The sequence below is a fragment of the Phyllostomus discolor genome, chromosome 2 (genome assembly GCF_004126475.2).
Source record: "Phyllostomus discolor isolate MPI-MPIP mPhyDis1 chromosome 2, mPhyDis1.pri.v3, whole genome shotgun sequence".
Taxonomy (NCBI): Eukaryota; Metazoa; Chordata; class Mammalia; order Chiroptera; family Phyllostomidae; genus Phyllostomus; species Phyllostomus discolor.
Genome location: NC_040904.2, coordinates 197,554,652 through 197,570,972, shown reverse-complemented (window position 1 = coordinate 197,570,972; position 16,321 = coordinate 197,554,652). Strand labels below are relative to the sequence as shown.

The 16,321-nt window shown below is 34.1% G+C and overlaps 1 protein-coding gene across 1 annotated transcript in view; it reads left to right on the top strand.

Moving 5' to 3' along the window:
* Positions 1-16,321, top strand: part of CDK17 (cyclin dependent kinase 17) — an 84,986-nt gene extending 68,665 nt beyond the window's left edge. The window contains exons 7-17 of the mRNA XM_028531664.2: positions 226-340; positions 1,035-1,129; positions 1,375-1,437; positions 4,287-4,410; positions 7,489-7,609; positions 8,512-8,609; positions 9,205-9,310; positions 11,368-11,410; positions 12,633-12,723; positions 14,026-14,103; positions 14,632-16,321. Coding sequence (XP_028387465.1) covers positions 226-340; positions 1,035-1,129; positions 1,375-1,437; positions 4,287-4,410; positions 7,489-7,609; positions 8,512-8,609; positions 9,205-9,310; positions 11,368-11,410; positions 12,633-12,723; positions 14,026-14,103; positions 14,632-14,669 — 972 coding nt within the window. The 3' untranslated portion in view covers positions 14,670-16,321. The remainder of the gene's footprint in view (positions 1-225; positions 341-1,034; positions 1,130-1,374; positions 1,438-4,286; positions 4,411-7,488; positions 7,610-8,511; positions 8,610-9,204; positions 9,311-11,367; positions 11,411-12,632; positions 12,724-14,025; positions 14,104-14,631) is intronic.

The window sequence follows — 16,321 nt, the reverse complement described above, 5'->3', positions numbered from 1 at the left end:
TGGCACTCTGTAGGGTTTTAAATAATAACGCTGTTCGTGTGTAACTGAGTGTCTTTGTAGATGTAGGAAAACCAAGGCTAATCATTGTGGAGTTTTCCTTGCAAGGTAGAATTTGACATACACTTAGAACTTAAAGATTTGGTTAAGGACTCTTTATTGTATAGGTGAGATAAGATACACTCTCGTGATAACTTGTAATGTGTCTTTCAAAAATATGTTTTATAGGGTACATATGCTACAGTCTATAAAGGGAGAAGTAAACTGACAGAGAATCTGGTGGCATTAAAAGAGATCCGGTTGGAACATGAGGAAGGTGCACCCTGCACAGCGATAAGAGAAGGTATAACTTGATCTTTTGTGAGTAAAATTTACATAGGACATTTTCAAACCACAGCTGCATAATGAGTTCATTTTTTGTAAGTAAGAAAACATAATAGATGATTGGAACATTTATTTAGGCCTTAAAAAATCTAATACCTGAAGCCAAAATATTCAACAAAAAGGTATTAGTTAATTATACTATTGTAGAACTTGCAGTGAAATACTATGAAATCATTAAAAATCATTGTCATAGACAAATATTTGATATTGGGAAATGTTATATAATGGCACATCAGGAAAAACTAACTATATTATTTATAAAATGTAAATATATTATTACCGTGTTACCATTTTTTAAAAAAGATAGATTATCCAGAAAATGGTGTGAAGCATTGATTAGCAATTTGGAGGGAAAGAGCACCTTGCACTTCATATTTAATTAATCCTAGAAGCCTCAATAAGTTAACATTGGAGAAAAAATCAGATAATATTATTATGATACTGGGGGCAATTATAAGTATTAAAAATATCAAACCCTGAGTCAAAAGAAAAAAATTGACTCTTAAAATTTCTACTGCAAATCCCCTTGCTGAATTATTGTTTTAAACTTAAGAGAATCTTAAACTCAGTCAATTCATGTTAAACTTCGTTCAGGTTGTTATAAAGACTGGCTGCCGCAGACCAGATAATTGACTTTGTTTTCTGTTTTGCAGTGTCACTATTAAAGGATCTAAAACATGCAAATATAGTTACCTTACATGACATTGTTCATACAGATAAATCTTTGACTCTGGTCTTCGAGTACCTGGTAAGCATTTAATACAAATTCAGTATTTACTTTTTGCTTTAATAAAACATAGCAAATTGGGTTTTCTGACAGGCCCAGGGACATTATTGCTTAGTTATTGGCATTTAAAATTAAATTATGTGTGTTGGGTTCAGTATCTTTCCTCAAAAAACAACTTATTTTTGTTTTAATTTATAGTATTTAAGTAAATCAGCCATATCTTCTGAAAACTGAGTATCACATAGTAAAGTGCTATATTTTTTCAGGATAAAGACCTAAAACAGTACATGGATGATTGTGGAAATATCATGAGTATGCACAATGTAAAGGTATGTTTTAATGTGTAATTTTAAATTTTGTTTAAAGCAGAGACAAATGCTAAGCACAGACAAACTACATTACTTAATGAAATATTCTATCTTGATAACTATTCTGCTTCAGAATTTTCAGTTTGGTGTTTTAAATAGGTTATTGTCCTCTGGACAAATTTACTAGAAGTTGTGTTAATTATGCTATAGTATTTCTTAAGATCAGACATTTTGTAGAACCTGCTTTGTTTTAAAAATCTTAGAAACCACTTTTGACATTTTACATTATAACACTGATTCTTTTAGATAAAGAATACATTTACAGGTATAATTTGCTTTAAACTAAAAAGCCTATTACATCAAAATCCAAATATTTAAATAAATACCAGTAAGTAGTACATTCTGTGAAAGGCTGTCTTTAAATGCCAAACTTCCCTAACATAATGATAAAATACTGACTGAGTTTCAAGTTACTAATATAATTAATGAGTAAGGCCAGGAACGTGCACAAGTATTATGTTACTAGGCTGGAAATACCACTTTTTATTGTCAGGAGGAAAGGTGAAATAATCGTTATGTTTTCTTACCTGTGTATGTAAAGATGCAAGTAATGCCAGAAAAACTTGGCATAATAGTCAATGCCAGATGAAGCCCAAAAGTAAGGTAAAAGTAAAATCAAGTGAACACATTTGGTACAGTTGTGTTCCTGTAGTAGGTTTCTTTGACCCAAGTGGTATACTCCAAATTTGGCAAAGGCTTACTGATCCAAACTTATGTCAGTTTGTAAGAAAATATTCTGGAAATAGGCTGTCCTAGCTGTGTGTTTGAGACAGTTCCAATTCTGCAGATAGTAACTTTAAAATTTTTTTAAAAATTGTAAGTCTGGTGAATATAAAGGAGAATCAGTTTCTTTTACTAAAAGACAGTTCAGAACATACTGGATACCACATTGCTACAAATTTTAGAATAGGGCTTCAAGTATATTTCCATATACATTCTTTAGGAATTGTCTTCATCATATTTTACATTTTGTTTTGTAGGTTGTTGTGAATCTCATTTGCATGTATTTCTCTGTGGTTTTTATTTGTTTTTTCCTGCTTTTATATTAAAAATAATTTGGAAAGAAAATAAGTTCTTAATTATATTTTGACAAAAGTTTGAGAAGTTTATATCTTTTTTTTTTTTAGATTTTATTATTTTTAGAGAGAGGGGAAAGCGGGGAGAAAAGGAGAGAAACATCAATGTGTGGTTGCCTTTTGCACGCCCCCTTCTGGGGACCTGGCCCACAACCCAGGCATGTGCCCTGACGGGAATCGAACCAGCAATCCTTTGGTTTGCAGGTCAGCACTCAGTCCACTGAGCCACACCAGGGTGAAGTTTATATCTTTTAAGGCAGGTCTATAAGGCTGACTTAAAGTATAATATTTATTTAAGTAGCAAGTTTAACTCTGTACTTGTATTTTCCAAACATTAAAAGTAACAGGAATGTATGGAAGTAGTAATTTTAGAATATTCAAAAAAAAACATAAATATGTGGTACAGCAAAAAACTCTGCTGCTTAGGAATTCTTTAGGCCTATTGTTCACCTTCTGCCTTGACTTATTCTCAATATTCTGCTCTAGCGATTTTCAGCCAGTGTGCCACAAGAATTTTTAAAGCAGGTAATTAATACCTGGCTATTTAGTTAGCGGCACTGGCCTATTTTCCCTTAGATTATCACATAAGAAAATGACAACAGCCAACACAATAGCCATCTGGTGTGAATGATTCAAAATAATACCCCCTTTTTTTTTCTTTTGGTCAAATCAGCAGAAAATACATTTTTTTGGTGCACTGCAGAATTTTAGTGATTATGTGTGCCATGAGATGAAAAAGGTTAAAATAGCTGTTCCAGTGCTCTGTTTTTCCCCTGCAAGTGAACCAAGAATACACTCTTCAGTCCTCTGTATTTTAGGCTCTTTTTCTGTTAACCCCAAAGAATCAAAAACTGTTTCACATCCCTTTTTGCACCAAAATCAACACAAAAAGTCTACCATTAGATTTATAGGAATTACTTCTTTCAAAGAGGCATTCAGAGCTCTACAGGGCCAGTTCCTTTTTCTGAATCATAGCAGATTTTGTAGGCTGAGTAGGAGGTGCTAAAAGTAAAATACCCAGGAGGTAAGTGATAGAAGCTGGTTTAGTTTATTTTTATAGCATGTAATTTGCCAAAACTGTGTGCAGCACCATTCTGTTTCATATCTCAGAGTTTTCGTAAAACCACCAATTCTAATACTTTCTTTTAAAGACATTGTCCCTGATCAGGTTTTCCTTTTTTTGGAAGGCTGAGTGGTAGAAATAGAGGTAGATTGGTCATTTACCAGATTTCATAAACAAACTTGAAGCCTTGGTAGGCTTACAGGTTTATAAGGATATATTTATTTTAAATCATTTCTTTTCTCTTTTTTTAAAGATTTTATTTATTCATTTTTAGAGAGTGAAGGGAGGGAGAAAGAGAGAGAGAGAGAAACATCAATGTGTGGTTGCTGGGGGCCGTGGCCTGCAACCCAGGCATGTGCCCTGACTGGGAATCGAACCTGTGATGCTTTGGTTCGTAGTCCACGTTCAGTCCACTGAGCTACGCCAGCCAGGGCTTTAATCATTTTCTATAACAAGTGAACTATTACTAAGACAGTTTCATTTCACTTTATTTTCATAGATATTATCAGAATAAAAATTAGATGCTTAAAATAGAAAATTATATAAGGAAAAGGCTTTATACGTTCATTTTTTCCCCCAATTCTAGGCCAGTGCTTTTCTCTTTACCATAACTCATACCAAAATGTATCATATCATCTGTAAGACTAATTTCTGTTCATTTGTTTCTGTAGCTGTTTTTATACCAAATTCTACGCGGTTTGGCTTATTGCCACAGAAGAAAAGTGTTGCACCGAGACTTGAAACCACAGAACCTCCTCATTAATGAAAAAGGAGAATTGAAGCTCGCAGATTTTGGTATGGGATGATGTGATATTTAGAAATAGTTCCAGGTGGTTAAATTTTAAAGAACAACCGTTGACACTGTGGAATTGCTTTTATATAAGTGTGGGAATTTTCTATGTAGCCCATCGAATAAGATATTTGACAAAAACTTTGTTGAGTGAATTACGTTAGTAAATGCTGAAAGCACCATTCTCAGGTGTGATCCGTAGATCCCTAAGATCCAAAGGTATAATACGTTATCAAAATTATGTTAAATGTCACTTGCCATTTTCAGTGTAGTAACATTTACACTGATGATCCAAAAGCAATAAGGAGTAAAACTGGTGTCTTAGTATAAATGAGGGCCGTGACACAAAACTGTATAGTAGCCATTTTGTTGTTTTAGTAACGTACTAAAAATTCACTGTTGCTAAGTGGTGAATTTGTTCTAGAAATTGCTATACTTTTACTTATTTAATACTTTACCATTTGATTGAAAGGTAGGTTGCTATTTGTATTTCCTTCCTTAAAGAGGAAATAGGTGAGTCATGTAAGAAATGGGTGTTTAAATAAGAAATCACAAGTTACTTACTTATGCTCACATAAATTACACAATCTCCTGCCCATAGTTTATTTTCCTTATAATTGTTATCCCCCCACCATCATTTTTTTGCCAAACTGCATTTAGTGTTCTTATTTTTTAATCCCAAAATGAATGGCAATAATAGAGAAACCCAGCTTGGCTGTCAGAAACTCAAAAAGGAATGGCGAGGACTGTCAAACTTACCTTGTGGGGGTGGGAATACTGTCAGTGCTTGAACTTTTGTTTCTAATCTGCACAAAGCAAGTCGACAAGGAATTCTGATTGTTCCTTAAGATAGTATAATCAATTTTGTTTCTATTGCTTTTGTTTATATTTTATTGGTTGTATAGTAGGACATATTAGTTATTTTTTTATTGGTTGCAGGTAAGAGAGGGTCAGGGAACTTTGAATGTGTTACTGTAAATTATTCTTGATCCCTGGGAAAGTTCTACCTTTTTTCTGTGATCAATTAAATTCAGGTTTAGGAAGTACTAATATATTTTCATTAATAGACAAAGGCTTATATAATACCATATCACAGTTATTTTGGTTTGGAAGAGATAATTATTTAATTTCATGCCAATACTGAAATTCTAATTGTGAACTAGGGGCCTGTTTGAACAAACTCCCCTAGTTCAGAGTTCTCTCAGGAGTAGGTGGGGAAGGTATAACTAACAATTGTCTTGATAACCGTGGGTTAGAGGATCATTAAACTTGTGGCCTTCTCCTCTGTCCCCATATGACCCACTATTACATCAGGAAAAAAGATCAGAAAGCTGCTTTCATCTTGCTAATTAACCAAAATTAGTAGGAAAATAATTTGTTGAACTAATTTTTCCAAGTTGGGATGGTGGAGTAAAACTTGTAATTAAATAAAAAAGTGTCAACGTTGTTATAGTCACATCTGTTAGTCATTGTACTAAACAAAAGTAGTGCGAGTGCTGTGTCTTATTTTAACTTCTGGTTTCATTCAAGTGACTTTATCCAATTTAATGAAGTATTGAATTATCCTTTTATGCCATTTTTTTTTAGATTTTATTAATTTATTTTTAGAGAGGGTAAGGGAGGAAGAAAGAGAGAAACATCAGTGTGTGGTTGCATCTCACATGGTCCCCACTGGGGACTTGGCCCACAACCCAGGCATGTGCCCTAACTGGGAATCGAACCTGTGACACTTTGGTTCGCAGCCCATGCTCAATCCACTGAGCTATGCCAGCCAGGGGTCTTTTATGCCATCTTTAAAATGTTAATTTTTTTAAAAAATATTTTTTATTTATTTATTTATTTTTAGAGAGGGAAGGGAGGGAGAGAGAGAGAGAAACATCAATGTGTGGTTGCTGGGGGTTATGGCCTGCAACCCAGGCATGTACCCTGGCTGGGAATCGAACCTGGGACACTTTGGTTCCCAGCCCGCACTCCATCCACTGAGCTACGCCAGCCAGGGCCTAAAATTTTAATATTTTAATCAAATACCTAAGTTATACAAAACAAATCACAGCCTAAAAAAATAAATATTTCTTGTTTGAAATAAACTCTATGCTACAATAAATTCATATTTTTTCAAACATCTTTTAAAGTTGCTTCTTTAGAATTTCAGGGCTTAAAGGTAGTAAAACAAGTGTCTCATGCTAGTGGCTCAAGAGGTAAAGTTGGGAACTTTCACCTTTATTTCTCAATAATCAGTTAATTCCATATTAAATTGGCAAAGATGTGGCATGTGTTTTATATCATTTACAACAATTAATAATATCTGAAGGCAGTGAGGTTTGTCTTAATTTAAAATTATCCTTATAACTTCAATTTTAAAAGGAGTGCAGAATAGCTGTTACTTATTTTAAGGAAACTTTCTCTAAATAGATTTTTGCAAGGGAATTGTCAGTGAAACTCAACGGGATGGTGCCAGATGGGTTAGACTTTCAGGACAATCACTTTGTAAGGTATATAAATGTCTAGACCCTGTGTTGTACACCTGAAACTAATCTAATATTGGATGTCAGCTGTAATTTTTGAGAAGTTAGAAAAAGAGGTTTCAGACACACACACAAAAAAGTTCTGGGAACCAATAACTTCTCTTTTTTGATAAAAATTGGTATAGCAAATGAAAATTGGAATCAGGTTAAAAGGTGATTTCTATCACCTTTACTTACAGCCTATAGCTATAAGAAGTAAAATCGTTCATCATCTCCATGTCATTGGCCTCTTTTGCATTAAGTTAAGTTCAGCTAGGAAATAATTTTGGCATCATGATTCATGGATAAGTTTACATTAACCCAGACACTGTATTAGGTGCATTCATATGCATAAAAGTAGCTATAATATCTGATAATGGAATTACTGTTATTTAGTTCAGTTGCATAAGGATTTGCTGACCTAAAATCATGTGCACTTAAAAAATTCATAAAACTAATTGTGCTAAGCTTCAAGAAACTTACAGACTAGCCATCCCAGGCATCCTTGTGATAGGAGTCATTGTGAGGATATGGCTAGGAAATCCATTTATAGCTATTTCTTTTCTTTTTTCTATAAAGGACTAGCCAGAGCTAAGTCAGTTCCCACAAAGACCTACTCAAATGAAGTTGTCACACTGTGGTACCGGCCACCTGATGTGCTCCTTGGTTCCTCGGAATACTCAACACAGATTGACATGTGGTAAATATATGGGAATGTTATTGCCATTTATAATTTTGAAAGAATGTAGCCATTAATACAGGGTATACTGATAGATACTTGATGTTTAGAGATGTTATTTTAGAGAGCCACAGTATAAGCAATGACTAAGAGTTCTGGCAGGTAAGATCACCTAGGTTTAAATACCAGATCTACCATTTATAAGGTATAGTAACCTTATTCAAATTACAGGCCTGTGCTTGACTCTCCTCATTTAAGGACATGGGAATAGTAACAAAGATGACTTTTTTTAAGATTTCATTTATTTATTTTTAGAGAGGGGGGAAGGGAGGGAGAAATAGAGAAACATTGATGTGTGAGAAAAACATTTTCTCTGTCATTTTCTTTCTGTATAACATTTTGATAATTACAAAATAAAATTAAATTTTATGTACACATAAAAATCACAATCACTAGATTGTGATTCCTTTAGTGGAAGGACTGTATTCACTCCAATCCTAGAAGAGAGTATCCATTCAGGAAGCCTCCATCCATTTCTCTTTCTTCTCTTACACACACCACACTCATATACTTGACACCTGCATCTGCCTGTTCTGTCTCCACTTTCTGCATGAAAACATCTCGAATCATTGCTTCTCCCTATATTGCTGCTACCCACTACCCAGCACATAGCAGCAAATCACTGTTAGCTATCATATTCTTCAAGGATCATGCAGAGGTGAGCTGGACATTTGAAGTGGGCAGAATGGATATAGCAATGTGGAAATTGAGACAACTAGGATGAGTGTTAGCATCTCTGCAGGGATTTCCTAAAAACAGGCCAGTACAAAATTCTTCAGAAGTGATCGTAAGAAGATCCTGTGCATCATAATATATAAATGGATTATTCATCATTTCTTACATATTTTTAATATTTTTTAAAGGGGTGTTGGTTGCATTTTCTTTGAAATGGCTTCTGGAAGACCTCTATTTCCAGGATCAACCGTAGAAGATGAACTGCACTTAATTTTCCGACTGCTAGGTAACAAGAAATCTTTTTCCCAGTGATTTGTTAATAACAATTGAGTAGCTAGACATGGTTTTTTTAAGATTGACTTTGAAAAAATATATTTAAAACTTTGATACTGAGACTAAGATAAAGAGCTGATGTTATATGAATTACAATTAACATAATTATGATAAAGATAGATCCTTCTAGTAACTTTATTTATTGAGTTCTACCTTTGTGAAAGAACAGAGAAGAGAAATATTATTGCAAATTGACCTTAATCACTTCCTGGCCTTTTGGCTAAGATCAAGTGAAAATTGACCTTTAGAATATTATTAGGAAATATTTCTAGTTTAAATGTTAACTAGATAGGAAATATCTCTAGCTTAGGTGTCAGTTAGGGACCATCATTTTTATGGCATCATCACATAGTCCATAAAAAAGTCCATATGTTTACTATTTCACCATTCCTATTTCAGTTGAAAGTCAAAAATCATCTACTAAATGTAAATTGTTCTTTGAAACACTTTCATTCTACCCACTTATATATATATTTACATGTATAAATTTTTATGCATTTTTATATATAACTTTTTACATATTTATATATATTCATTTTTTAATTCAGGAACTCCATCTCAGGAAACTTGGCCAGGTATTTCTTCAAATGATGAGTTCAAGAACTACAACTTCCCAAAATATAAACCACAGCCTCTAATTAACCATGCACCCAGGTATTTTTTTTTCTCTAAGTAAAAAGGGGAAAACCTACATGATTCTTTTAATACACACACACACAATTCTTAAGTATTTTAGTATTTAATTTGAGCTCCTTCCTTACTGTGTCAGATTTAATTTTATAGTTCAGTAGCCAAGGATCACCAGAGTATGTGAACCACAGAATTGAGCTGTATACATAGAACATATGTATTAGAATTATAGAGCTTATATAGATTGTTCTCTTTTCCAGAAAGAAACTATTAATTAATGCCTTGGTGTCCAACCTTCTGGCATCTCTGGGCCACCCTGGAAGAAGAAGAGTTGTCTTGAGCCCCACATTAAATACATTGCGACATATAATCACAAAAAGTTCTCATAGTGTTTTATGTAAATTTACAGTTTTGTGTTGGGCACCTCTCACAGCCATCCTGGGCTGCGTGCGGCCCACAGGCTGCGGGTTGGACACCTCTGCTTAATCATTGTCATGAAGACCAGGATGACATTTCCATTTTGCTTTCTACAGGATTATTATTCTATATTTACTTAAAAAAACCTAACAAGGTGTTATAAATAAAATATTAACTCTGACAAAAGGTGACTCAGCAGTTTTTTGGTCAAAGTTAATGACGTGATTTGTATTTGAAGAATATAAACTCTGACCTCTCATATCCTCAGTGTTGGCCATTCAGTTCAAGTTTCTTTTCAGGCCTACCCTCAGGTCCATCTCAGATGACCATTAAATTTTGACTTGCAGAATGCATTACATTTTAGTAAGTAACATAGTATAACTAACCTCTTAGTATTTTTCCATCTTTTTTTTTTTTTTAATTAAAAGGGCACCACGTAACCAAATGAGGCCAATGTCTGTTTTACTCAAAAGCCCTTCATTGCTTACAACATAACACACTGTTCTAGTTTCATTTATTCTGCAGCTCTGGAAGAATAGCAGTACAGTTCTGATACCAAAAATATCTTGAAAGTGTTTATGTGAATTGATGGTCTCGTTGTAACCATAGCAACTAATAACATTCTAAGTAGACTTGCTTAGGAACAATCATCTTATGTGCTGGACTTTTTGTGTCTTTTCCCAAGTAGTATAAATCCTATTTTTGTCATTTATATATTGGTTGCAATATATTGTAATGCCCATTGTAGAAGGTTGAAACTCTTCTTTAAAGTAGATTCTTCATGACCTTAGCCCTGAGTTTGTCTGTGTCCATGGAGCTCTGTGTATTTGTCAGAATGGCAAACTACAAATGATTAAAAGAATCTGGGGTATGTCTAGGCCACAACATTCGCAGTGTCCACAATACTCACTATGAGCTCTCGGGTGGGAAAATACTCTTTATTCATAATTGTGCTTTTGCAAATAAAAGGCAATAAGATAGAACTTGTGATTTCTGATCAGGATATTATCCCATTAAGATAATCCCTAAGCTCTCTACTCCCTGTTATATTAAATTCATCACTGTAATTATCTATCTTTATCAACTGTATCATTTATTTTGTAGACCTTTTAAGTTTTATGAAGTTACTAAGGCATATTTAAATTGAACTTTATAGCTTCTGGTACCCCATACTCAGCAGACTACCCTGTACAATTTTTTTTGAATGACTCATTTGTGTTTAACTTGACCACAGGGTTATGTATTGGGGTTACTCTTCCCGTTGTTTTCACCTGTATAATAGGAAAATGATGCTTTTGTACCCTTGCCTTCAGTTGAACACTTTGAAAATTGATGCAGTTTACTTAAGCTTTCCCCATAAATAGAGGCTACTTTGTTTTGAGACAGAATGGTGATTTTTTAAAAATTCAATAATTTTTAATATTTTTTCCTTGAATATTAAAAATTTGAATCAAAGCCCAGTTATTTATGGTTTCTTCTGAAGAAGTAGCAAAATTAGCCTTTTGAAGGTAAAACAATTTTGAGTCTATTTGAAAGCAACAGAAGCGGCTATTTTAGGGCACTATATTTCACAGATTAAAACACTTGGAAAATAGTTTTATTTGAAAAGTTGTTATTAGCTAAGATAAAGGAGAATAAACTTCCACTTGTTTTGCTGTATCTAGGTTAGACTCTGAAGGAATCGAGTTGATAACAAAATTTCTTCAGGTAAGTTACATGTTATTTTGTAATTGTGAAGTGACTTCTGTGAGCCTCAGTTTTCTTCATCTGTAGAATGCGATCAATAATGCTTTCTTTCAAAATTCCATTTGAAAATTTTCTGCAAAAATTTGTCATGACAATCAAATAAGATTATTTATTGTAGTATCTAGCATGCTTAAGGCATATGCTTAAGTAAAAAAATACTGTGATTTCTCTTAATGTATTTGACGAGTCTCTCATTGCAACCTAGAACAATCTGAAGTGGTCAGCTGTTGGCATTGATCAAATAGTATGTCAATTCATGTTCTCTTACGTGTTCTTTCTCTTCCTTACACTTACTGCCGTACAGGGTGCTGCAACTCTAGATGCCATTCATATCATCATTCAGAGCAGAAAGTAGAGAGAGTGTAAGGGTTACGTCAGCCACATTAGTTCTCTTATATCTGGAAAGCAAAGGCTTTTCCAGAAACCTGTGTAAGGTTTTTTCAAAACGAAGTCTTGTGGCCCAAACATTAATTGCAAGAGAGTCTGGGGATTAGGGAGTAGAATTATCATAATTAGCCCCAACTTAGAGCCATCATCATTCATGACCCATCTGTTGGAGTTGGAAGCATGGACACCTTAAATAAAGGGAAATGGGTATAAAATAGGTTATTTAATATGTCTTAAAAGTTTGGGGTATATTTTTAATGACCCATTAGTGTTCATGAAGAAAAGTAACACCAAAGTTCAGATATTTTAATTTTTCATCACCTCAAAAAATATAGTGAATATAAATTTTTAATTACAATCTAACTTTATCTTGGAAGTTTGGGATTGAGATATATTCATCATTATATAATATCAGTAGCAATTCAAATTAGAGTATCTGGAATCCTCCAAATTGGTTCTTTAAAACTAGTGATGAAAGCCCTGGCTGGCATAGCTCAGTGGATTGAGTGTGGGCTGCAAACCAAAGCATCGCAGGTTCAATTCCCAGTCAGGGCACATGCCTGGGTTGCAGGCCATGGCCCCCAGCAACCGCACATTGATGTTTCTTTCTCTTTCTCTCCGTCTCTCTCTCTCTCTCTCTCTCCCCCCTCCCCCCTTGGCTCTCTAAAAATAAATAAATAAAATCTTTAAAAAAATAGTGATGATACTAAGTAACCAAGATAAAAGTAGTATTAATTTCCCCCCTTTACAGTATTTAGAGAAGAAGTTAATGAAGCAATTCTTTGCTTTTTCACAGTATGAATCTAAGAAAAGGGTTTCAGCAGAGGAAGCCATGAAACATGTGTACTTTCGAAGTCTGGGACCAAGAATACATGCTTTATCTGAAAGTAAGAGAGATGTTAATATTCTCCCCAACACTCTACACCTTTTTTTATTTTCATTTGTCTAGGGCTGGAGACTGGGGTGAATTTAGGAGTTTAGGAAGGGATTGCTGTTGGTTTTAAACCTTAAAATTATAGTCTTCATGTAATTAGATCAGAACTCCTTGAACTCATGTCTCGCTTGCCTGTGCTTTAGTTTATTTAACACTGAGCACATTGTCACCACTCTGTAAGAAATCGATAGTACTTAGGCATGGGTAATTAATCTTATTGGACTTAAGTTGGAAAATACTATCTGGTGATAGACATTGTCATTAGTCCCAATCTGTACTGCTTTGATTCAGAGTTGTTAAAAATGGATATCAGGCAAAGAATAATGAAATGCAAACAAAACATATGATTACTTTCTTGCAAAAGTAAATTTGCTTTTCAAAATAAAAAGATGATTTTCCTTTACTACTGTCATGCAGCGGTGAGCATGTTGTCAGTCTCTAAACAAGCCCGTTTCTCATGCCTGAGATAACTGCTTGATTTTACTCATAACATTCTTTTCTAAAAAAATTACCTCAGTATTTTACTTGAAGTTGAACAAGATGAGTGGGAAATTAGGAGACTCTTTGGGTACTAAGCTTCTAAAGCTTTCATAATTTCCCATTCTCATTTACTAGACTATTGATTCACCAAAGTTTACTTATTGTTATCAAGAATTCTTAAGACTTTTCACTTAGAATTTACAGTATATTTTTTAATATACTGTAAAATTTAGAATTTTCATTCTCTGGCAGAGATTGAAAATGAGAAAGATAAATTACAGATGCTTTTCAGATGATATTTACATTTTAATGTCAAGTTCCATAGTTGAGGTAGGCAGTATATACAAACCTAATTCTTGTTCATTTCTAAAAAAAATCTAAAGATAGCTTCAGGATGTGATACCTTCATACCATCATAAGGAGGGAGAAAAAGATCGGAAAGTAAAAACCAAGTAATACATTTTGACTAGGTCTCCTAACCCCAGTAAGTCCTAGAAATAGACAATGTATATTCTCCTTAGAGAAATACGTGCTTGAATCATGATTTAAAGCAGAATTGCAGGGCGAGTGGTTCTGAAGGGAGATTGTGTTTAGCGTTCTTAAAACACTGGGACAAAAGGGAAAATATTTTAGCAGGGCTATAACCTGTAAAAGTGGTATAAATGATTCATGTTGTATCAGTATTCATTTTTTAAACATTTGTCTATATGGTTGGGTTATATTTGTTTTAATAGTGTTAGACCTTCATCTGATTATTTTTGTCTATGCATTTTAGGTGTATCAATATTCAGTTTGAAAGAGATTCAGTTGCAAAAGGACCCGGGTTTTCGAAATTCTTCTTATCCAGAGACAGGTGTGTTTGTCATAAACCATTTCACGTGTCGATCATGAAATTTTGAGTGGAACCAATTTTTGGTTTATAAATTGATCAGTAAAATTATTGATGTAAAAACCAATGTACAGTGCATTCCACAACTGTGTATGTTTAGCATTGCACATACTCACTTTTCTGTATGATGTGGGCAGCTCAGTAACTCTTCAGAGAGAAATCTGACTCAGTCGAGTCAGGGATCCTGAAAGCTGCAGATGGCACAGAGACCTTTTTCGAGTGGCCTGGCTTGATCACTGCATACGCCATCCCTGGTACCTGAGACAGAAGACACATCTTGTGCTTCCCTAGTCATCAGCTTCATCACTTCGAAGCATAGAAGCTGTAGACTGACCCCAGCGACAAAAGGGCCATTTAAGACAGTGCTGATCACTCTTACCATGGAGAATTAGCTTTCGCTGGTGGGAACGTTAGCTTCCTAGAGTCACCAAATACTGTATGTGGGATAAAACTGAACATTGAACTGCCTCATAAAATGACTTTATATTTTAGGACATGGGAAGAACAGAAGACAGAGCATGCTCTTTTAAGTCTGATAACATGGTTTCAAGCCCAGCCCCAGCCTTTCTTACCAATCAAGGACTCAGATCTGAAGGCAGTTACTTCTTTTGGTGGACTTGGAATCTCCGTCTGTCTACACTGTCCTCTTCACAGTGGAGTCTTTTTATTTCAAGACCTACAGATTGTTTTTATATTTGTTGTCACAGTGTGACAATTTTTTGTACAGTTGGTTTTAAGGTCTTCTCTGCCATTAGAGCCAGTAGGTTACAGCTATTGATGTAACTGTAGCTGCAATTTTTGTGCAGGACTGAGAAACACAGTGCATTATTTATTGCGGAATCATTGCTGCTAAATAACTACTGTCTGTTTATTTAACACAACAGTTGAATGCCTGAAGAAGTTGCAGTGGCTTTATTATGTGAATGCTTCTGTTTCTCCTCACGAATTATTTTACTGCTGCATTTTTTGTTCGTTTTTAAAATTAAACTGCGGTGTTTTCTGGAATGTAAATTCAGCTTTGCTTAACAGTAAAATAAGTGAGCCATCTTGAACACTCTAAGTTCATGCTATATAATCTATATAACTCTTTATTGAACATTGGCAAATAGAATAGCTAAGAAGTTGATAAGCACATTGTGTTTGGGGAAGCATGTGATGCTGAAGTTGATTCAAGCAAGTGAACACCTGACATGTGGGGATCTCAGTTTAGATACCAGTGAATTAAAGCATCCAAAATTATTTCTTTTTACCTTATTTCATAACTATGTACTGCATATCATTGGATATTTGTATACTAATACACTTACCTATTTTAAACAAAACCATGCAAGTCCAGTCAAACATGAGAGGTCATGTTTTGTGTTTTTTAAATACAATTCTTGTGTTATAAAGGATGCTATATCATTGAGGAATGGTTTATTCTTTGGGGGGCTGTCTGTATGTGTGTGTCTTAACATTCACTTGGAATCAGCTGAAAGCTGTAATATGTCTTTGAAATGAGCCATGATAAATGCAAATGAGAGCAGTGAAACTTAGAGGGTGATTTTAAGCATTGTAGTTACTATCTGTTTATCAGATATAAATATTACGGTTTTAATTATGCATCTCTTTGAACATCACAGACACACCTGAGTGTTGGTAACAGTGTTCTAAGCATTTGTGTTAACTTTTAAGGACTATTTGTTTAGTGCATCTTACAAACTACAAATCTTAATTGGTATATTTTGAGATGGTCATGTAAATTTTTGACTTATATGTCATGAAAATAGTCATAACTTAATTTTTCTCCTGACATTCACTGTAAAACATTCAGGGGTCCTACCATTTCTGTTCAGGAAATCTTGTAGTTTATTGTTATTTAACAGTATTAAGTGAATTTTTGTATATTTCATTTTAACTTTATTTGTGAATAGTGATTGTGGCATGTTTAGGGTGTTATTTTAATATTTTATGATACTGAAATTTTAATTTTTTTAAAAATTTCTGGAAGAAACAGATTTATGTATGTAATGGTGAATATTGGACCACTACTGCTTTTCACGTTTGTAAATTAGTTTTATGTTTAAACCCTGTAGCCTAACAAACTGCTGTTATTTCTAACTGACAGACATGTATTACTTTGAGGGTTATAAATATTATGTGGAAATTCTTCCATTTTGTTTTGAAATTTATAATAACAAAA